Source organism: Microtus pennsylvanicus, chromosome 15, assembly GCF_037038515.1.
Source record: "Microtus pennsylvanicus isolate mMicPen1 chromosome 15, mMicPen1.hap1, whole genome shotgun sequence".
Taxonomy (NCBI): domain Eukaryota; kingdom Metazoa; phylum Chordata; class Mammalia; order Rodentia; family Cricetidae; genus Microtus; species Microtus pennsylvanicus.
In genome coordinates this window covers 13133469-13154343 of record NC_134593.1, presented here as the reverse complement: position 1 = coordinate 13154343, position 20875 = coordinate 13133469, and the positions used below count along the sequence as shown (strand labels likewise).

Here is a 20875-nt window from a genome sequence, read left to right as displayed (position 1 = left end):
GGATGTGTGTGTGTGTGTGTGTGTGTTGCATGTGTGCATATGTCTGTGCCTGTTGCATGCTTTGCATATTTTTTTTGTGCAGACATGAGGGAAAGAGGAGGATATTGGTGTCTTGCATCATTCTCTAACTTATCCACTTGACATAAGATCTCTGACTGACCCTGGAGCAGGTCTGGCAGCCAACAAGCCCAATTGGTAGCCTGTTCCACCCACAGTACTGGGGTACATGTGCATGTGTCCATGCCCAGTTTTTTATGTGGATGCTGAGGATTCAAACTCAGGTTGATCTGTGTTGGCAGCAAACATTCTTATTGACTGAGCATCTCCCAAACCACTGGCTTTTTAAATTTTCATTTTTAAATAGAACTATGAGTGAGTCTTCACTGAATGTTACATAGATTGAGACAAGTTGAAACTGCCAAAGCAAAAACTTTTTAAAACGGGGGTCAACGTTGAATTACATAAATGCAAAAATGTCACTTAGTGCACAGATAACAAATCTTTCAAGAGATATGCTCTAAGGACCAAATTCACCCCTCACTGCATGTTTTTACTCTAAAGGCTCTCTGAAAACCCTCATGTTACAACAGAGAACACGGTTACCACCTCTGCTATTAAGGTAAAATTCTCCTTTGTGAAATTTGTTTCCTTATGAATTTTGTTAAAATGCAGCAGTACTCTACCTATCACAGTTTTATATGGAAATTTGGTCAGAGAAAAGTGTTTGGTATCAGTGAACCATCCTTTCTATAAATTCCAGTGAGCAGTAAGTCCTTGCAGATAGCTGTGGCCCAATAAGAGAATGAACTGGAAACACAGGGAGGGGAAGATTGAGTGCAGTTCTCATATATTAGAAGATGCCTGGTGCTTGATCAAGGATGGTTTGCAGAAATAGATACACATTAGACTGATTTTAAAAACAACTGTGGTGATACATCTGAATACAGTTTAGAGGGTCCGGTTATTGTAGTGGTCCAGGCATCACCCAGGTGCCTTTTCTCTCAGCATAATTGCAGGTAGGTTTTCTCTTCCCTTGGATATTTCTATTTCAGGATCACAGATAAAAGCATCTCCTCTGTTTGTCTCTTTTCTTCTGTGTTTACATTAGCAAGAAATTTTGGAAATTTAGCTATTTGTAATCTGTTCAACCAAGTTTTCATTATGAAGAGATTACAGTCTGTTTTCTGTTTGATTCCACTAGGAGGATATTGACAACTCTTCCTCCAGGTACACGGTAAGTATTTTTCCCCAATTAGCCAGCAATTGTAGACGTGAAGATTCAATACCATATAGTAACACCTTGGTTTCTGGATATTTGCTCTGTATTTGACAATAATATATATTCTGATTCTTTGTATCATGTTCACCTATTTAAAATATCTTAGGGTTATACTTAGCATTTATGTGCTCATAGTAAAGTGACCTCATTACTGTGAGCTGCTGGAGGTTAGGAATCCTGTTTGTAACCTGGAGCCTTAGAGTAAGTGTTGTGTGAATCAGAAGTTGAATATTAATGACTTTTGAATGGGACTCAGCAGAAAAATGGGTTTCTATATAGCAGTTTCAGATACTATGATATAGAAGACACTAGTAAGTGAGCGTATATTTATAAGAAATTTATAAGTTGAAAATAATATACATTTTGCCTCCCAAACATAGAAGAGAAACACTGATGAAGGGGGGCTATTAAAAGTAATAATCATCTCAAATAAGATTCAGAAAGTTTAAAATATAGTGAGTTAAGTTTAGTCTCAATCACAAGGAAAGGACAAATTTCAAATTCATGATTTTCTTAATCTAGCTAGTAAGGAATAAAGTAGTTTTGATATTGTGCACCCCAAATCAAGAGTTCATTTCCTAATCAAACTAGGAAAATTGATCCTCTGTCTTTTCCTTGCAGATCATAGAGAAACAAAGTTTGTATTCCAAGAAGATCGCTGCAATGAAGAAGCAGGACCAAGCAGGTCTTAGCAGATCAAAATCAATGATAGACCTAAGTACTCTGGGAGAGGCACAGCCTGACTTCTCTAAAAAGAAATCATGCTTGATGGTAATTCCTATTAATTTAAAAAGTAACATATTTGCCTGTGAGGAGAATGTTGACTTTGTGTTTCTGAGTCTGTATAGTTGCAAATCATGTCAGGGAAGACAAAGCCTTGAACATACCTTTCACCTCCGTCATACTCTCATTCCTATGAATACCCATGCGAGCCTGTCCCCTTCTAAGACAGTAGTTCTCAATATTCCTTATGGTGTGAACATTCAACACATTTTCTCATGTGGTGATCCTAACCGTAAAATGATTTTTGCTGCTCCTTCATAACTGCAATTTTGCTAATGTGATGAATCATAATGCTGATATCTGTGTTTCCACATGGCCTTAGATGATCTCTGTAAAAAGGTCCTATGATCCCCAAATGGGTTCACAGGTTGAGAATCCCTGTTCTAAGGTGTAAGTGATAGCAAATTAGACTATGGAAACAAAAATCAGAAAGTGAGTAACTTCTATCACAGTTGTGGAGGACTCATGAAATACAGAGAATAAAAAATAAAGACTCCTGGAGTCGTTACTGTCAACGTGAGTGCACATAACATACATGCAATGTTTTAAACTGACTTATTTTATGTGTATAAATATTTTGCGTGCATTCTCTCCATTCACCTTGTGTGTGTGCTGCCCACAGACACCCAAGACAGCATTCGATCTCCTGGAATTGGTGTTCCAGATGGTTGTCAGCATATGTGTGGGTGCTCGAATCTAGTCCAGGTCTCTGCAAGAGGAACAAGTGTCATAAACTACTGAGCCATCTTTCCAGTCCCCAGAATGAATCTGTTTGGTACACAAATAGAGTAGATGATCAGTGGAAATGAGTAGTCAGTCTCAGGATGTTTACTAAACTGCTAGCCCTAGGCCACTTTGACACATTGAAATGCAGAGAACACAGAGGCAGCACAAAGAGCCATAGGAGGCTGGGCATGTTGGTGCACACCTTTAATCCCTGTAATCAGGAAGCAGAGGCTGACCATTCTCTGTCAGTTCAAGGACACCCTGGTCTCTATTTATTTGAAGGATGGGGGGAGGCAAGGAACATGTGCACCAAGCAGAAGTGTGGAGGTCAAAGGATAATGTATATAGGAGTAAGTTTTCTCATTTCAGGCTCAGGTATCAAATTCAAGTTGTCAGTCATGCTGGCAAGTGCCTTCATCCACTTAGCCATCACACTGGCTCTCTGATTTACACTTGGACTGAAATTTTGTAGCACTCACACACACCACCAGCACCACCCACACCACCACCACCACCACCAAACAAGAGAAAAAGCGTGACAGAGAGAGAAGGGATATCATGTGTTTGAATACTTTGTTACAATTTAGGAGATTGGTTAACCTTTGGGATGGGATTTGGTCTGGTTAGCAGAAGGTTGTCTGTGGTGGGTCTTAATGGTTATCACTACTTCTGGAATCAGTTCTGAGTTGTCTCCTTCCCTGTCTACCAGCATGTGAGAAGCAATAGACCATTGCCACAGACAAAGCTTCCCTGTTGGCTTTCCCTACTTCAACTGCTGCAGGGAAAGTCAGTCAGTTAGAGCAGGGAAGGCAAACAGTAGTTCCCTGTAGCCATGAGCCTTTCTCCCTTGCTTAAATAATCTCTGTCAAATCTTTTGTCACAGCAACTATAAAAGTAATAGCCTTCATTGTTTTTTACTTATTTATTTTACTTTTTCTTTTATTCTTTAAGACAATCTTTTTTATTTTACATACCAATCCCAATTCGCTCTCCCTCCCTTCTACCTGCTCTCCCAACTCCCCACCACCCCACTCCACACTACCCCACTCCCCATTCACTCCTCATAGAGGATGAGGTCTCCCACGGGGAGTCAACAAAGTCTGTCATATCCCTTGAGGCAGGACTAAGGCTATCCTCCCTGTATCTAGGCTGAGCAAAGTATCCCTCCATAGAGAATGGGTTCCAAAAAGCTAGTTCACACACTAGGGGTAAATAAATACTGGACCCACTGCCAGTGGACTAACAAAACTGACCAAACCATATGACTGTCACCCACATTCAGAGGGCCTAGTTTCGTCCTGTGCCAGTTCCCTAGTTGTCAGTCAGGAGCCAGTGAGCTCCCACAGCCTTGGGTCAGCTGTTTCTGCAGGTTTTTTTTCTATAATCGACCTCATATTTGATCACAAAGCAAATCTCAACAGATTAATAAAAGTGGAAATAACCCTGTGTCTTATTGGATCACCTATGGGTTAAAGTTAGAATTCAACAACACTAATTGCAAAAATTCTACATACTCATAGAAACTGAACAATTCTCAACAGAATTATCCCTGGATCAAGGAAAAATAAAGGAAGCCTTCCTAGAATTTAATGAAAATGAATGCATGACATACCCAATTCTTTGGGATACTTTGAAAGCAGTACTAACAGGAAAATTCATTGCACTAAGAATTGCATAAAGAACCTGGAGAAATCTCACACTAGCATCTTAATAGCACACCTGAAAGCTCTAGAACAAAAAAGGGAGTCTCACCCAGGAGGAGTAGATACCAGGAAATTATCAATTTGAGGACTAAAATCAATAAAATAGAAACAAGCCGGGCGGTGGTGGCTCACGCCTTTAATCCCAGCACTCGGGAGGCAGAGGCAGACGGATCTCTGTGAGTTCGAGGCCAGCCTGGTCTACAAGAGCTAGTTCCAGGACAGGAACCAAAAGCTACGGAGAAACTCTGTCTCGAAAATCAAGAAAGAAATAAAATAAAATAAAATAGAAACAAAGTAAATGAAACAAAGAGTCAATGTGATAAAGAAATGGGTTTTTGAGAAAATCAGCAAGATAGACAAACCCTTATTCAAACTAATCAAAAGAAAGAGAGACAAAATCCAAATTAATCAGAAATAAAAAGGGGGACATAACATCAGACACTGAGGAAATCCAGAGAATTATCTGGTCATATTTCAAAAATATGTATTTGAGAAAAGTGGAAAATGTAAAGGAAATGGACAATTTTCTTTTGTGTTTTAAACCTTCAGAAGGTATAAACAAGCAGAAGAGCTCGCTCTGTTTGTATCCCCTACTTAACCAATTGCCAGTTTCCATTACAAATGGATAACAACAAGCTGGGCAGTGGTGGCCCACGCCTTTAATCCCAGCACTTGGGAGGCAGAGGCAGGCAGATCTCTGTGAGTTCGAGACCAGCCTGATCTACAAGAGCTAGTTCCAGGACAGGCTCCAAAACCACAGAGAAACCCTGTCTCGAAAAAGCAAAAAAAAAAAAAAATAAATAAAAATAAAAATTAAACAACAACAACAACAAAAAAACAAATGGCTAACAACTAGCTAGTTACCTTGAAGCATGTAAATTCAGCAATAGGAGAGATGGGAGCAGACTTGACTTAATTATGACACTTAATAAAACCATTAGTAACTGTAATTTTAATATTGTCAGAACCAAACTCAAAAGTTCTTTCTTTTAAGCTTAATCCAACTTGGTTTCTAAATTAATATTAGTTATTATGTATGATCAAAGTGAGTAATTGGTCAAGGGAGGTCTTAGCAGGGAGACAGATCTCAAGTGATTTTAATAAACAGACATTCAGTTGCCAGACATCTTCCAAGATTTCAGTGAAAAATCATTAGCATATAAGTTGACATGATTAATACAAATGCAAATTTTAGACTAATGTCGAAATTTTAGTTTGATACAGAAAGTAAATGGTAATGTGATGAGTGTGGCGGCCATGGAGTGTTCCCCTTGGCGTGAAGGGACCAACATCTTGGATATGCAAAGGATTAGAATACAAGCCACAATATACAAACCACAATATCACTAATAGAAATGAGATCTTAGCATATTCTTGAGGCAAATAAAGTGAAAGGGCAGTTGTTTCTATCCTTCAAAGATGTGATTGAAATAAAAAGAGACATCACTTTTGTGATGTTAGATTTGCATAAAATGATAGTAACACGTGAGTTTTCCAGAACCCATTACCTGGTGATTGCAGTGTAATGAGTATAAAGTCACCACCTGATCTAGATAATGTCAGTTCCCCATGCTAACAGAATACTAAGCAGAAGTCTTCATGAAGAGCTACAGTCAGACACGCTGATAAATGACACAGGCTTCAAAGGCACAAAGATGATGCTTAGCTTAGGAGAAAGAAAAAGCTCACATCACAATGAGTTTTTCTCCATCTTCATTCTGAACTGATAAAAACCAATACCTCAATCTCTGTTTTTCTCTCCTCTCTCTCTCACACATACTTCTTTTCATTAAAAAGCTAGAACACACACAGACACACACACACACACACACACACACACACACACACACACACATATGCCAGCAGATCAGAGCCCTTACATTGCAATCCTATTGATAGGAGTTCCATCCCAGATAACACAACAAACAACAAGTGTCTCACATATGTAATCTCAACACCCCTAAATCCAGATTGGAGGCTGAGAGAGTAGAATAGCTCTGAAACCTACAAACCAGCCAGACTGGAACACACAGAGGCACAGAAACATTGCGAGACCCTGTCTCACCCAGCGAAAGCAGAGAGCCGCCTCCTGAAGGTTATCCTCTGCCCTTCACACACACACACACACACACACACACACACACACACACACACACACACACACGTGCGCGCACACATGTATGCATGCACGTATACACACATGCACTAGCGTAGCACAAACAGGCATATTAATTCAAGCACACAAGCAAACACACACTCCAATAGTAATTTTTAGGATGATACAATATTGATTATTCAGATAATAAATAGTGTCTATATATTGATTGGCACTCCTGTTGTGTAACTAACATATAAGGAAAATATTTTCAGGGTCTTCTCAGTCATCTTCAGTGTTTCTAATTTCCATGTGACATGTGTCCTGGAAAACTATACTTGTACCATGTGGCCCTTTCATTTCCTTTTTATAACTGGCTTAAGCATATTTAGTTAATGATGAAGCAATGAGTGAAACATATGGCGTGTGAAAATGTGTCTAAGGCTCACAAATCTTGAGCTTTGATGTGTTCACGCTCATCATTCTCAAGGAAACAAATGAACTGAACATTTTCACATGATGCCCTTGAGCAGTTCAGACACACATGTAGTATGTGTACTTCCTCATATGTTTTCCTTTACAAACAATGCTTCTCAAGCTATTTTGTTTACCATCTCCACGTTACATTGTTTGATCATGTTGGGTAAGCTTTGGAATGTTTGAGTATTTCACATAAGTAGCACAAATCCTCCTCAAACCTGGTACAGAAAGGTAAACATAGACTGCTAAGTTAGGAGTCTCCCTGAGATGTCATGAATGATTAAGGCCTAGCATCATTATTTGTATTTGGAATAAAAGTTGGGGAGGCTCCCCTTCTGACAAACAGCATCAAATGCATTTTCAAAACTGGCACTTCCTAAATATATTTATTTATTAATTAATTAAAGATTTCTGCCTCCTCCCCGCCACCGCCTCCCATTTCCCTCCCCCTCCCCCAGTCACGTCCCCCTCCCTCACCCGTCCGAAGAGAATCAGGGTTCCCTGCCCTGTGGGAAGTCCAAGGACCACCCACCTCCATCCAGTTCTAATAAGGCACATGGTTCCAATGGGATACATACAATTTCATGACCACCATGATTGAGGCCGGCAGGCATGGTGCTGTAGCAGCAGCTGAGAGTTACATTTAAATCTATACAAGGAACCAAGAGCTCACTAGAAATGGCACCAGTCTTCTGAAACCCAAGACCACACAACTCCTCCAACAAGGTCACACCACCTATCCTTCCCCCCAAATAGTTACACTACCTGGAAACCAACATTCAAATATATGAGCCCATGAGTCTGTTCTCATTCAAGCCACCACAGAGATGCTGGAACAGTCCATTGCATTCATCAGCCATATATAAAAAGAGTCATAGCTAAGGAGTAAGAGTTTGGATGGCATCTCCCAGAACCCTTCCTTCAGCTCCATAGTTTCCATCCACTGTGGGTAGTGGCACACTTTATTCATTCATTTCAAAAGTCACCCTCACTGTTCTGTTATCCAGGGAACCTAATGGGCAATTGTGAAAGCCATGGGGAAAGCAGTAGTGTGGTGCAGAAGAGCGAGGTTCTTTTTGTTTCCAAAGCCCCCGATTGTCACATTCTCTTAATCTGGATGGAATGTAAAATCCTTGTCATAAAGACAGAAGAGGACACATTGTGTCTTTTTTTCCATCTTTCCATTATAGAGAGGTAGCAAAGAACAGAAGAAAAGAAGTCATAAAGCTGAATAGATCCCCTTTAACTCTGGGCCTTTGACTAAACCAATGGAAGCAAAAGTTTCAGGATATCAGCGGTTATAGTGATAAAATTAGCCCGAGAAAACAAACATTTGGGGACTCTAAATCAAGACCCTGACATTAACAGATAAGTTCTAAAATGAACAAAAATAAGTGAGATTTTCAATGAAATCTAACATCTCAAAATTTCCTTAAAGGTTGAAACAAAGAAGGGAGAAGATTTCCTTCCTCCATCCAATATGCATGACATCGTGCCCCAGCCTCCTGTCCATGCCAATGCCACATCAACTTCTCATGTTAGTGAAACAGGTGACAATCGTCAGTCTTCTGAGGAGACTACTGTTAACACCAGCAGCGTTAGTGAAAGAGGTGACAATCGTCGGTCATCTGAGGAGACTACTGTTAACACCACCAGCGTTAGTGAAAGAGGTGACAATCGTCGGCCATCTGAGGAGACTACTGTTAACACCAGCAGCGTTAGTGAAAGAGGTGACAATCGTCGGCCATCTGAAAAAACTACTGTTAACACCACCAGCGTTAGTGAAACAGGTGACAATCTTCAGTCATCGTCATCTAAGGAAACTACTGTTAACAACACCAGCGTGGATCACACACCGTCTCTAGGTACTTATACTGGGCATGCAAGGGGGAGAACACATGCTGTCCCTGAGCTTGCTCCTGGTAGCCACACTGGTGACACCATGGACCCTGTGCAACATTCTGACCCTGTTCTTGTACCTGCTTAGAAGAGAACACAGTGTCTTAGCTTCACTACTGACCAGAAATCTGCTCTTGTTTGTATCCCAGGTGACGCGTTGGACCCTCAGAATGCTCATATGCGGGTTCTTGTTTCAAGTCCTGCTCACGGCACTAGCTATGCAGCGAAGACTCCCGTCATGGTTTTTCTACTTTGGGCAGCAACCACATCCTTGCTCCTCCTAACATCGTCACTGTGGTTGCTGCAGTTGGTGGCTTTGACGATGCCGTGGATATGGAACCTAATTTAGAAATCCTGCACAGTTAAAGTTAAAGGAGCTTAACAAGGTAAGGTAAACCACACCAATGTCTTAAAATAGATAAATATTTCTGTGCGGGAAATCCAATTCTCTTTGGCTCTAATATGCATGATGATAAATAAATTTCATACTTTGTATAGGACTCTTTAGATATTACCTATAACTAGAAAAAATGATTATCTTTTCTAGTCATATTGAAAATGCATCACATAAAATTACCAATTCAGTTTAGTCCAACCAAACTGATCAAGTAAAGTTGGTAAGCACACACTTGCCTCCCATGCTGGAATGAGGAAATGATTTTCACTCTTAATGTGAAACTTGTATTTTCTGAATGGCTAAGCAGGGAAATGTAACTGTTAGATATTAGTTGTTATTTTTTTGTGTCCATACACTGTGACTTATGTGGACAGCAGTGTTTTGGAAACAAACACCCCAAAAGAAACAACCTCAGAATAAAACCAATGAAACAAGACTCCACATTCTCACCGTTCTCAAATACAATGATACTCATTGTGACATGACACTACATAGGATTCTACGGGTGATGCCTCTGTTACTGCTTATCTTGACGATGCCACCAATGATGTTCTTGATACTACTGATAATTCTTGCTTTTCTTTTTAGTTTCTGCTGAACAACCTAAGAGGAGCTCCTGTCAACAAATGACAAGCTGTTAGAAATATTTTTTAAGGTTTTCTTTCATTTTATTGTTTGAAGAATATTTTCAGTTTACTCTTTGACATTTTAATGTATGTAATTCAGATCATCCATGTTGCTCATATCTTCCCCATCCCTGTCCTCTGCCTCCATCCCATCCCATTTTTGTGTCATTTATCTTAAGGAGTAAGACTTCCAGTAGGATCCCCCACAGCCAAGTGCATGTGGACATTATCAGTTGGACTAAGTGAGTTATTAAAAAAGGGAGGGAGACATAACATCTGTCTTTCACCACTTTTGCAGATAAATTACATATAGTGTTTTGTTCCTTGAATTACTGGCCAGGCATTAAAACATTAAATCTTATCTAATTCTATAGACCTTATTATGCTTTCAGTACATGTAAAGCTTGCTAAACTTTCATTCACCTATTTAAACATGTACTGTACATGCATCCCCAGAGAGAGGACACAACTCAAGGGGATACACAATTCAATAGGAATTTGACTTTATCTAGTGGAACATACTGATAAATTCTGAAAGATAAACAAAAACACTTTGCTACTTGGACTTTCTCTCTTAATCCTTGATCAGAAGCCTCCTAGTTGTGTGGAATTCTAAGGAGGTTAAGGATCTGTAATGGAGAATTGAAAGGAGCAAAGGGTCAAAAGTATTTCCAAGAGGTCAATAAATTCATTATTCTGCCATCCGATAAAATATTGAAATCAATTTCTGCCTAGAATGAATTTCATGAGATTTTCAGAAAATGAGTAGAGTTGCTCATTTGTAACAAAAGATGACAAATATTAGATGCTGAGTTTGCCACATCTTTATGAATACAAATATAGATAGGTATGGGTTCCTTAGCACCCTATTGTTCAACATTCAGGAATGAAAACTTCCACTGAGAATTGTTGAGGCTAAGAGGCCCAGCTAGGGTTAGAATATGAAAATCAACATGGCATATGTGTGGGGGGGTATGTATGTATATATGTACAATTAAAATACCTGGTCCTTTAAATGAGCTCAATTGTAGTCAGAATGCATGATTTTAAAACTGTATTTTTAAGGAAGCATGTGGAATATACTGCAGGGGAGGAAAGAATACTATCAAAATATATCATAAAAATAAATTATAATGTATTTCTGGTAGCATATAGTAATCTAGTTCCTTCTTAGTTCACCTCCTTTTGTAGTATTCTAAAAAACCTATTAACCTGTTGTACATTATTTTGAAAAATTAAAGATATTAGACACCTTTAAAATGATGTTTTTATGATGTTATTACATTGGCTTTCAAGTGACAATCTGTCAGAAATATTTTATAAAATTTAGAAATTTTCCTCATTTAGACCTTGGGAGCTCAGTCCAGTGCTTCAATGTGGGTCTCTGTCTCCATCTCAATCCATCGCCAGATGAAGGTTCTATGGTGATATGCAAGATATTCATCAGTGTGGCTATAGGATAGGGCCAGTTCAGGCGCCCTCCCCTCAGCTGCTCAAGGAACAAGCTGGGGACATCTCCTTGGATACCTGGAAACTTCTCTAGAGTCCACTCTCTTGCGGCTCCCTTAATTAAGATATATACTTCCCTGCTCCCATATCCACTCTTCCTCCATCCTCAACCATCCCATCCCCCCAAGTTCTCCCCATCCTTCCCTTCTCACTTCTCTCTTCCCCTCTCCCCTTACTCCCACCTTACCCCTACCCGCAAGCTCTCAATTTTTGCCTGGCTATCTTGTCTACTTCCAATATCCGGGAGGATAACTACATGTGTTTCTTTAGGTTCACCTTCCTATTTGGCTTCTCTAGGATCATGATGTATAGGCTCAATGTCCTTTATTTATGGCTAGAATCCACTAATGAGTGAGTACATACCATATTCATCTTTTTGGGTCTGGGTTACCTCACTCAGGATAGTGTGTTCTATTTCCATCCACTTGGATGCAAAATTCAAGATGTCATTGTTTTTTTACCACTGAGGAGAAAGAACATGAGCAAGGAAGTCAGGACCACAAGGGGTGCGTCTACCCACTGTGACAGTGGGGCTGATCTAATGGGAGCTCACCAAGGCCAGCTGGACTGGGATTGATGGAGCATGTGATTAAACCGGACTCTCTAAACATGGCTGACAAGGAGGGCTGATTGAGAAGCCAAGGACAATGGCACTGGGTTTTGATTCTACTGCATGTACTGGCTTTGTGGGAGCCTAGTCTATTTGGATGCTCACCTTCAACCTCTGCCTCTCACTTCCAAAGTTGTCCCTGAGCCTTGCAGTGTGTTGTGGTTCAGGTGTCCTGCTGAGGTCTGAGAACTGCGCAGTTATGTATTCTCTAAACTTTGGCCAGGTGTGAGTCTGTGCAGTCAGCAGAGCCCACTTCCTAAAGAAGCCTCTCTCATTAGGGATTACAGTTGCTCAAATGTATAGGTGTCAGGGAGAGTACGTAGAAGGCAGCTTGATGCCATGTAATTTTAACAAAACAACAACAGAGGGCCTATAGTGTGGATTCACCACATCAGTGATTAACTCAGAGTCACCGCTACTGCATCAGCATGGCAGTAAGGAAATAAAAGCGCTTCCAATGGGAGTCATTTCCAGGTTTGAATTTTCTCCATATTCCCTGTCTTCCCTCCTATGTCTGTTGCATGAATCCAAATCTGTGCCTTTCTGAAGAAGTCTGTCTGTCCCTTTGTCTGGTTTTGTGTGTGTATGTATATGTATGTGTGTGTGTGTGTATGTGTGTGTGTGTATGTGTGTGTGAGTCTTTGTCTGTCGCTATGTCTGTCTGTCCCTACATGTGTCCCTATGTGTGAATTTGTGTGTCTGCCCCTTTTCTTGCTCTCTCTTTTATTGAATTTCCCCATAAAAATCACATGGGGAAGGAGTGGGGTACTTTACAGAAATCATTCATGGAGTCGTACAAGGGATTAAGGTAATGAGTGCAACTGAACCCAATTCACACAGACAGGAAAAAAAATTACAAATACCATGATTGCCCAGTAATGCTGGCTGTGCCCAACTGTTTTGGTGGATACTCATTTAGAAGTGTTTTCAACCTCTTTATGTTTGCTCTTTTATACAAATGATATACATGAATTGTTCTGGATCAGGGGCACAGAAGACATAATTTAACATTACAATTAAGTATTAGTTTAGTTTGTAAAAGGTGGCTATGTAGGAAGACCAAGGAAAGTAGAGGTAATTGTTACATTTTTCTCTTAAAAGTTGGCTAAACAATCAATTTGAGTACACAGTAGGAGAGCAGCCTTATGTCTTAAGTGATCTCAAGGTATGTTATGAACTCTGGCTGTGATGTCAAGCAAAGGTTCCAGTCTCTAGAATAAGACATATTTCCATATTACATGACCATGGCCTCAGTCATTGGGCTCTTAACCAAGTTTACAGAACCAGCCAAGAGTTCCCTACTGTGTGATAGACCTAAAATCAAATCACAAATTTCATTGTTCATATAAGAGTCAACACACAGAGCAATCCTCATTGTCCGCTATGTTCAGCGAGTCCGGTTTTATCCCATGCTTTTTCAGACCCAGTCCAGCTGGCCTTGTTGAGTTCCTGATAGATCATCCCCAATGTCTCAGTATGTGGGTGCACCCCTCGCCGTCCTGAGTTCCTTGCTCGTGCTCTCTCTCCTTCGGCTCCTGATTTGGACCTTGGGATTTCAGTCCGGTGTTCTGATTTGGGTCTCTGACTTCTTGAATTTCGCATGCAAATGGACGGAAATAGAAAACACTATCCTGAGTGACGTAAGCCAGACCCAAAAAGAGGAACATGGGATGTACTCACTCATATTTGGTTTCTAGCCATAAATAAAGGACATTGAGCCTATAATTTGGGATCCTAGAGAAGCTAAATAAGAAGGTAAACCCAAAGAAAGACAAAAGTCATCCTCCTGGATATTAACTTTGTTCGGGCGATGAAGGCAGACAGAGACAGAGACCCAAATCGCTGTGCCCACTCTTATGTGGATGGGCTGCACCCCTATACAAGACTGGTCTCCTCAGGGCCTGCCCTGTACTGTGGAGCCAGGCTGGGGAAGTTGCACTGCCCTCTTTCACAGCTGTCCTAGGCAGGGACAGACAAGACATGGGAAGCCAGGCCCTGTAAGCTGTGCTCCCCTCTTCACAACTGCCTCAGTATGGTGAGAGAGTCTCTGGAGAGCCACGCCAGTCACCCTGACACCCCAGTTTTAATGCTGATGTCTCAGGACCAAACAAGCCCTGGGGATCCAAAGTGGGGACGCTGCACCGCTATCTTCCATGACTGTCCACTGCAGGGTCTGACAAGTCCTTTAGTAGCAGGCTAGGACCTATGGTGTCATGCCTGAGATGCTATGTCCCCTCTTCCATGGTGAGCCTCTGCTGGGCCAGACAGGACATCTGGAGCCTGTCTGAGGAATTATGCCACCTCTTTATGCATGTTCTCCCTTGGGACTGCCAGGACAGGCAAGTTATACCCTTCATTGATTGCTGGCCTGCTATGGACAGAAGAGTACCAGGGGAGTCCAGCCAGAGATGCTTCACACCCCTCTTCCATGAATGGCCTCCCCAGGGATGAACAGGACATGGGGAGTCAAGATAGGGAATCTGCCTCTCCTCTTCCATGGCTGGCCTCTCCAGGACTGGCCAGTAACTGCTGTGTCTTGTGTGAAAGCTCTGCCCCATCTTTGATGCCTGGTCTGAGACTCCTCCACAGGGCCTGAGAGCCTGGGGGAGTCACACCCTGTATTCACAACTGGCTTTCCAGGACAGAACATGGATTGTGGTGCCAGGCAAGGCAAGCTGTGCTCCTTCCTCTGTGACAGAAATCCCAGTGGCCAGCCATAGAATGGGAAGCCAGGTGATGGAAGCTGTGCCCCTCTTCCATGGATTACCTGTGCCCCTCTTCCATGACTAGCCTCCCCAGGTCCTACCTTGCCCTGCAGAGTTCAGGCTTGGGAAGCCTCATCCCTCCTTCCACAGCTGTCCAATGAGAGGACATGGAATGCCAGTCTCCCTATAGTATGCACACTTCATTCAGAACTGGTTTCTGTATGGCCAGATTCAGCAGGGCCAGCCAAGGAATCTGTACCCACATCTTTATGATTGGCCTCAACAGGACTAAACAGGCCCTGCAGAGACAGTAGGGGGAAGCTGCACCCCTATCTTCCATGGTTGGTCACAACAGGTCCTGTAGAGCTAGGCCTGGGATGCTGTGCCCCTATCTTCCACGTATGATAAACTCAGGGCTGAACAACCCCTTAGGAGAAATGCTGGGGAAGCTGTGCCACCAATTGTCCACAGCTGGTCTCCACAGTAAAGGACAGGCCCTGGGGTGGCTTACCTGGGCGTCTCTGCCCTTGACAATAATCTGTGCCACCTCTTCTTTGGATAGCCTTCCCAGTGACTGGCAGGCCAAGTAGTTGTTCCCCTTCTTCAACTCCAGGCTTACCTTGGACTGGAGAGTATTTGGCGAGCCAGGCTAGGGGTGTGGCACACTGCTTTTCCATGACAGACTTCTCTTGGGCTGACCATCTCATGAGGAATCAGGCTGGTGGAGCTGCCCCAACCTCTCCCACGACTGTACTTCCCAGGGCCAGCCATTCTCTGGGATCTAGGGTTGGAAAATTGTGCTCTCTCTTTCACAGATGACTTCGTTAGGTCTGCCCATGCCCAGCAGATCCAGGCTGCAGAAGATGCACCCACTATTCCATGACTGGCCTCTCGACTAATGGCCATGTGCTAGTGAGCCAGGCTGGGGATGCTCTGTTCCCTCTTCCAAGGTTGGACTAGGCAGACATGGACAGTTTGTTGGGAATCTGGCTAGGGATACTGTTCTACCTCTTACAACGTTGGCCAAGATCAATAAAATAAACCATGTGCTTTCAGTGATGTAGGGAAAGGTAACACTTATCCATTGCTGATGGGAGTGCAACCTTCTCTAGCCACTATGAAAATCAGTGTGGTGGTTTCGCAGGAAGCTAGAAATTAATCTACCTCAAGATCTAGCTAAACCATTTTTAGATATATACCAAAATACAGAAACATTTGCTGATTCATGTTCATTGCTGCTCTATTCATAATAGCTGGACACAGGAAGCAACCTAGATGTCAACAAACTGATGAATGGATAATGAAAATGTGATACATTTAGACAATGAAATATTATTCACCTCTTAAAAATCATAAAATTCTCAGGTAAATGGATAAAGCTAGAAAACATCATCTCAGCTGAGGTAACATAGATCCTAAAAGACATTGTATGATTTCTCTCATATGTAGATGTTAGGTTTTAAGCTTTCAACATATGTGTTATTTTACAAATAACTACAGAGGTTGGATACCAAGTAAAGGACTGGGGGAATGAGATTCCCTGAAGGAATACAAGATAGACTATGTTGTTGTGGAGAGACAGGGATACTAGGAGAATTAAAATGGGAGGAGATGGGAGAAAAGGGTAAAGGAGGGACTATGGGGAGGACAACTAACACTAAAGGACGTTTGAGAAACCAACAGGGAAACCTACTACTGTAGAAGATTCCTAAAACACATGCATGTTTGAGAGGAATCTAAATGGAGTTACCAAATACAGTGGAGACAACTTGACATCTTATGCCACCAAGTAAATCCTCCAGTGCCCAGAATAGCTGATACCTTGTTGAGCTGTTGGCCAAAGAGGCCCCATGGAAACCCTCAAATATCACAGGTTATTTCCAATGCTACTGAACACTTTCCATAAACTGATAGTACGGCTCTATTGCTGAAGGTAACGTTTACTTCTCTCATCAAATATGGAAGAACTGAGCTAGTGCCTAATTAGAAGCTTCACCTTTATTGATCAGCTATTTTGGTTCTAGAAGTTCTGCTTGATACCATAAGAGAAAGGTAATCACCAATATTACAGGGCTACAAACCTGTGACTTACAGCAGTGACCTGCCTGTATGACACACTAGCTTAGTAGTGGCACAAATTTTGTGGGAGCAACCAATAACTTTGTGATTCCCTGATATGGAAGTCATACCTACACTGCAAAGTGGCTAAGAGCCTCAAACTGATAAGTCATGATCTTAGGTGACGCCTACTATTATTCTGATAAAGGAACATATCTATAAAATGTCTCTTAATGGCAGCTAGCTACACCCATACATCAGTCTTGCCCAATCCACATCAGAGAAGCTTCTTCTTCTAGTAGATGGGAAACCCCCAAGTGCACAATGTGTAGAAAGTGACAGACATTGGAACATTCTGTCCTAAATGGGATGTTTTGATTGAACCCCGACTCACAAGGCTCAGGGAGGTATGAGGAGAGGAGGCAGAAAACTTGTAAGAGCCAGAGGTGATGGATGAATCCAAGGAAACAGTGACTTCCAGGCACAGAAGCACTGATGTACATATGAACTCATGTAGACTGTGGCAGCAAACACAAGATTTTCACAGGTTAAATCCTGTAGTCCTAGCACTGAGAGGGGGTACTGTGCATATAATTCTTTGAAAATTTTGTATATTCATATAACGTATTTTGGACATATTCACCCACGCCATCCCTCTCAACTTCTCCTTTTTAATATATATGTACACACACATACATACAAATATATATGTATGTATACACACACACACACATATATATATATATTTCACTGTGTTCAATTTCTGCTGCCAGTATATGGACAGGAATTGGGGGTTGGGCATCCACTGAGACATGGTTAATCAAAGGGGTTCCAATTCTCAAACCGACTCTCCCTGAAGAGATCAACTGTCAATAGCTCCACAGAAGCCCCGCCCCCAGAAGGGGCGTTCACTGGGGGCGGGGCGCAGCTGTCTAATCAAGGTCCATAGGTAGCGCATGCGCGGGTGGGCAGGGCTGTATGCAGGGGGAGTCAAAGAGGCCTCTGTTAAGCTTCTGGGCTCCTTCAACACCGCTGAGCCTCGACCTCTGTCCCAGCCGCCGCTAAGGAGCTGCCGCCTATCGTCCATCACCGCCAAGGCGCGGAGCTGCTCGGACTTGGCCGCGGGAGAGCCTGGGGAGCCGACCGGTGAGGGCTCAACTGTTGAGGGAAGTCTGGGCGTCTGAGGAGCGGTCGCGCGCATCGGCCTCTCTGCCTGGGTTGCCCGAGGCCACGCGCGAGATGCAGAACCCGGGTCAGGCAAGAGCATCCGTGGCCAGGAGTGGGAGGTGCGGCCGCCTATCCCAGCCTCCATGGATGCGGGTTCTCCTGCGACCATCTTCAGTGGGTCCTGCTGGAACTTTCCTCTGATGGACAGGTGCTCAGCGGAGGCATCGTGGGAAAGAGCTCCCTGGTACAGTGGATCAGACAGGTAAGCACTGCGTGCCCTGGCAGTCTTAGGGCATTTTCCCACGCTTTCGGGGGGGGGGGCATGACCAATGCTCAGAAAACTGCATTCAGAACCTCAGCTGGGGCCCTGGTGCAGAGGCTAAGACTTTCAGACCCAGGAAGTTATTGCTTTTGGTAAATAGGACTCTCAGGATGCATGAAACAATTGATGTAGAAAACCCAGTTTTCTTTTAGTTGGGAAACTGTCTAGCCTCATTCCCACCCCATCTTGCCTCTGAAAATCTGGGTCATATTAAATTTCTAGACTCTACTGTGAATTCAGGAATTCACAATGAAAATTGGATAGAGCAACATTTTAGTATTCGGTCTTTGCTTTTCCACTCCACACTGAAGCTACTTTAGGATTTCATTGCCAAAGTGATGTGTCTTTTTGGGTTACTACCGTCACCCCCTTATCATCCCCTCTTATTCCCCAAAGTCATTTACTCATTTCTTTAAACCTTTGGATTGCCCGGGTCTGGAGAAGTGCTCCAGTTTTTTAAGGTCACTGTCTGTAAAGACGTTCCCATGAGTTCAGGTATCTGTGAGATAAACCGGTGTCATTTTGTACACCTTTATTTCTTGGGGTTTTCCTAACTGCATTGACCACGTGCCTTCTTATGTTTGGGGTGGATTCATTCCACTGCATTTCCGTGGCTGGATTTATGCTATGGTTATGATTCTGTTTGAATTCCCAAGGGGAACTGGCTTAAGTGTCCTGTCATTCATACTGAAGCATGATGGCCACGCCATTTCATGTCAATTTCAGGTGCATCTCTTTGTCTTATAAAGTTAAGGTTTTCTTTGAAAAATACTGCAAATGATATTTTGCTTTATTTTCTATGTGAATAATGTAGAGAAGAGTGGCTTGGGTTTTCTGATTTGTTTGGCTTTTATTGACTTGAAATTCAGCTCTGTTTACCTGATGAAACCAAGGGAAAATATTCTTAAGCCACAGGAATCCAGGACTCACAATCTTTGTGCTTAGTTTTCCTTTCCTGGGTGGGTGTGGTGAGGGAAAGGAGGTTGGCAGGAGTTGGAAGTTATTAGGGAGTCACATAATACAAACATAATTGCCTACAAAATCAGGTGACCAGAACTCCAGTTGCTTTCCTTCCCTGGACTGTGACAACACATAAGTTTGTGTCAGGATTTCTTAGAATTTAACTTGCTTTACTAAATGGAGACAGTATGTAGTGTAAATGGTCTTTCCTGGTCTTTTTCCTCCTTAAGGACTCTTATGGGCTGTATTTTGCTATGTACTGTCTTTACTAGAAAAGTCTCTACACACAGTTGGTATTGAGCATTCGTTTGATTTGGGTGAAGTGACTTTTACCAGCTACTGATAGCGTACACGGGAGAGACTTAGTAACTCTTGGGCCTTGAATGGGATGGTAATTAACTTGCACATCTGTGGTGAAATTTAGATTAGGAAAATTTGCTAAGGCTTCTCTCTGTTTTGAGATAGGATCTCACTATGTAACCCAGGCTGGTCTTGAACTCACAGATTTCTACCTGCCTTCTGAGTGCTGGAATTAAAGGCTTAGCTTCCCTCTTTCTCTTTGTTTTAGTGTTTGTCTTGTAGTGTAGGCTGGCTTTGAACTCAGGACTTTCTTGCCTCAGTTTCTTTAGGGCTACATAGAAGGTTTGTATCACTTTCCTTAGATTTCAAAACTCTTTATTTGTTGATTAATTTATTGATTTGTTCTAGAAGATGAGTGGGGTTTGGACAGTACTTCCAAGAAAAGATTAGTTTAGAAATCTGTCCCTCACTCCTCCTCCTTGAGACTATTAAACCGCTAAACAAATTCATTCATAGCTCTTCCTGCTCCTCTATTGTGAAACTGGAAGAGAGCTCAATTTAGAAGAAATTCAGTTTTTCTATTTATGTAAATTTGGTTTTAGATCCTTATCTTCTCTTCATCTGTGTTTGAAGCCTTGAGCGTCTCACTTAAGTGCTGAGCTTGTTTTTTTTCCTTGTAGGGTGTAGTAGCGTTACACGTTCTTAGGAATGCATGAAACAGTAAAAGGGACTTAGTACACTGTCCGATATTGTGTTGTGGCTGCTTCCTGGTGGTTCAAATGATAATTTTGATACATTTTACATGACTTTAGAAAGTGTTTATTTCTTATTTTTTTTTATTGAGAAAAGGAGAAAAAAAAAAACAAGTTTCCACCTCCTCCCAGCCTCCCATTTCCCTCCCCTCCTCCCACCCTTCTCCCCCTCCCCCCACTCCTTTCCCCCTCCCTCTCCAGTCCAAAGAGCAGTCAGGGTTCCCTGCCCTGTGGTAAGTCCTAGGTCCTCCCCACTCCGTCCATATCTAGGAAGGTGAACATCCAAACTGGCTAGGCTCCCACAAAGCCAGCACATTATGTAGGATCAAAACCCTGTGCCATTGTCCTTGGCTTCTCATCAGCTCTCATTGTTCGCCATGTTCAGAGAGTCCAGTTTTATCCCATGCTTTTTCAGTCACAGTCCAGCTGGCCTTGGTGAGCTCCCAATAGATCAGCTCCATTGTCTCAGTGGGTGGGTGCACCCCTCGTGGTCCCGACTTTTTT

At 42.3% G+C, this 20875-nt stretch overlaps 1 protein-coding gene across 3 annotated transcripts in view; it reads left to right on the top strand.

Moving 5' to 3' along the window:
• The window catches only part of LOC142835563 (uncharacterized), a 90861-nt gene extending 79613 nt beyond the window's left edge, over window positions 1-11248 (top strand). For all 3 annotated transcript variants that reach the window (XM_075949116.1, XM_075949117.1, XM_075949115.1), the window contains 6 exons: window positions 562-619; window positions 1202-1234; window positions 1901-2050; window positions 8505-8931; window positions 9115-9351; window positions 9951-11248. In XM_075949116.1, the coding sequence (XP_075805231.1) occupies window positions 562-619; window positions 1202-1234; window positions 1901-2050; window positions 8505-8931; window positions 9115-9314 (868 nt within the window). In that variant the 3' untranslated portion in view covers window positions 9315-9351; window positions 9951-11248. The remainder of the gene's footprint in view (window positions 1-561; window positions 620-1201; window positions 1235-1900; window positions 2051-8504; window positions 8932-9114; window positions 9352-9950) is intronic.
• Window positions 11249-20875: the final 9627 nt, after the last annotated feature.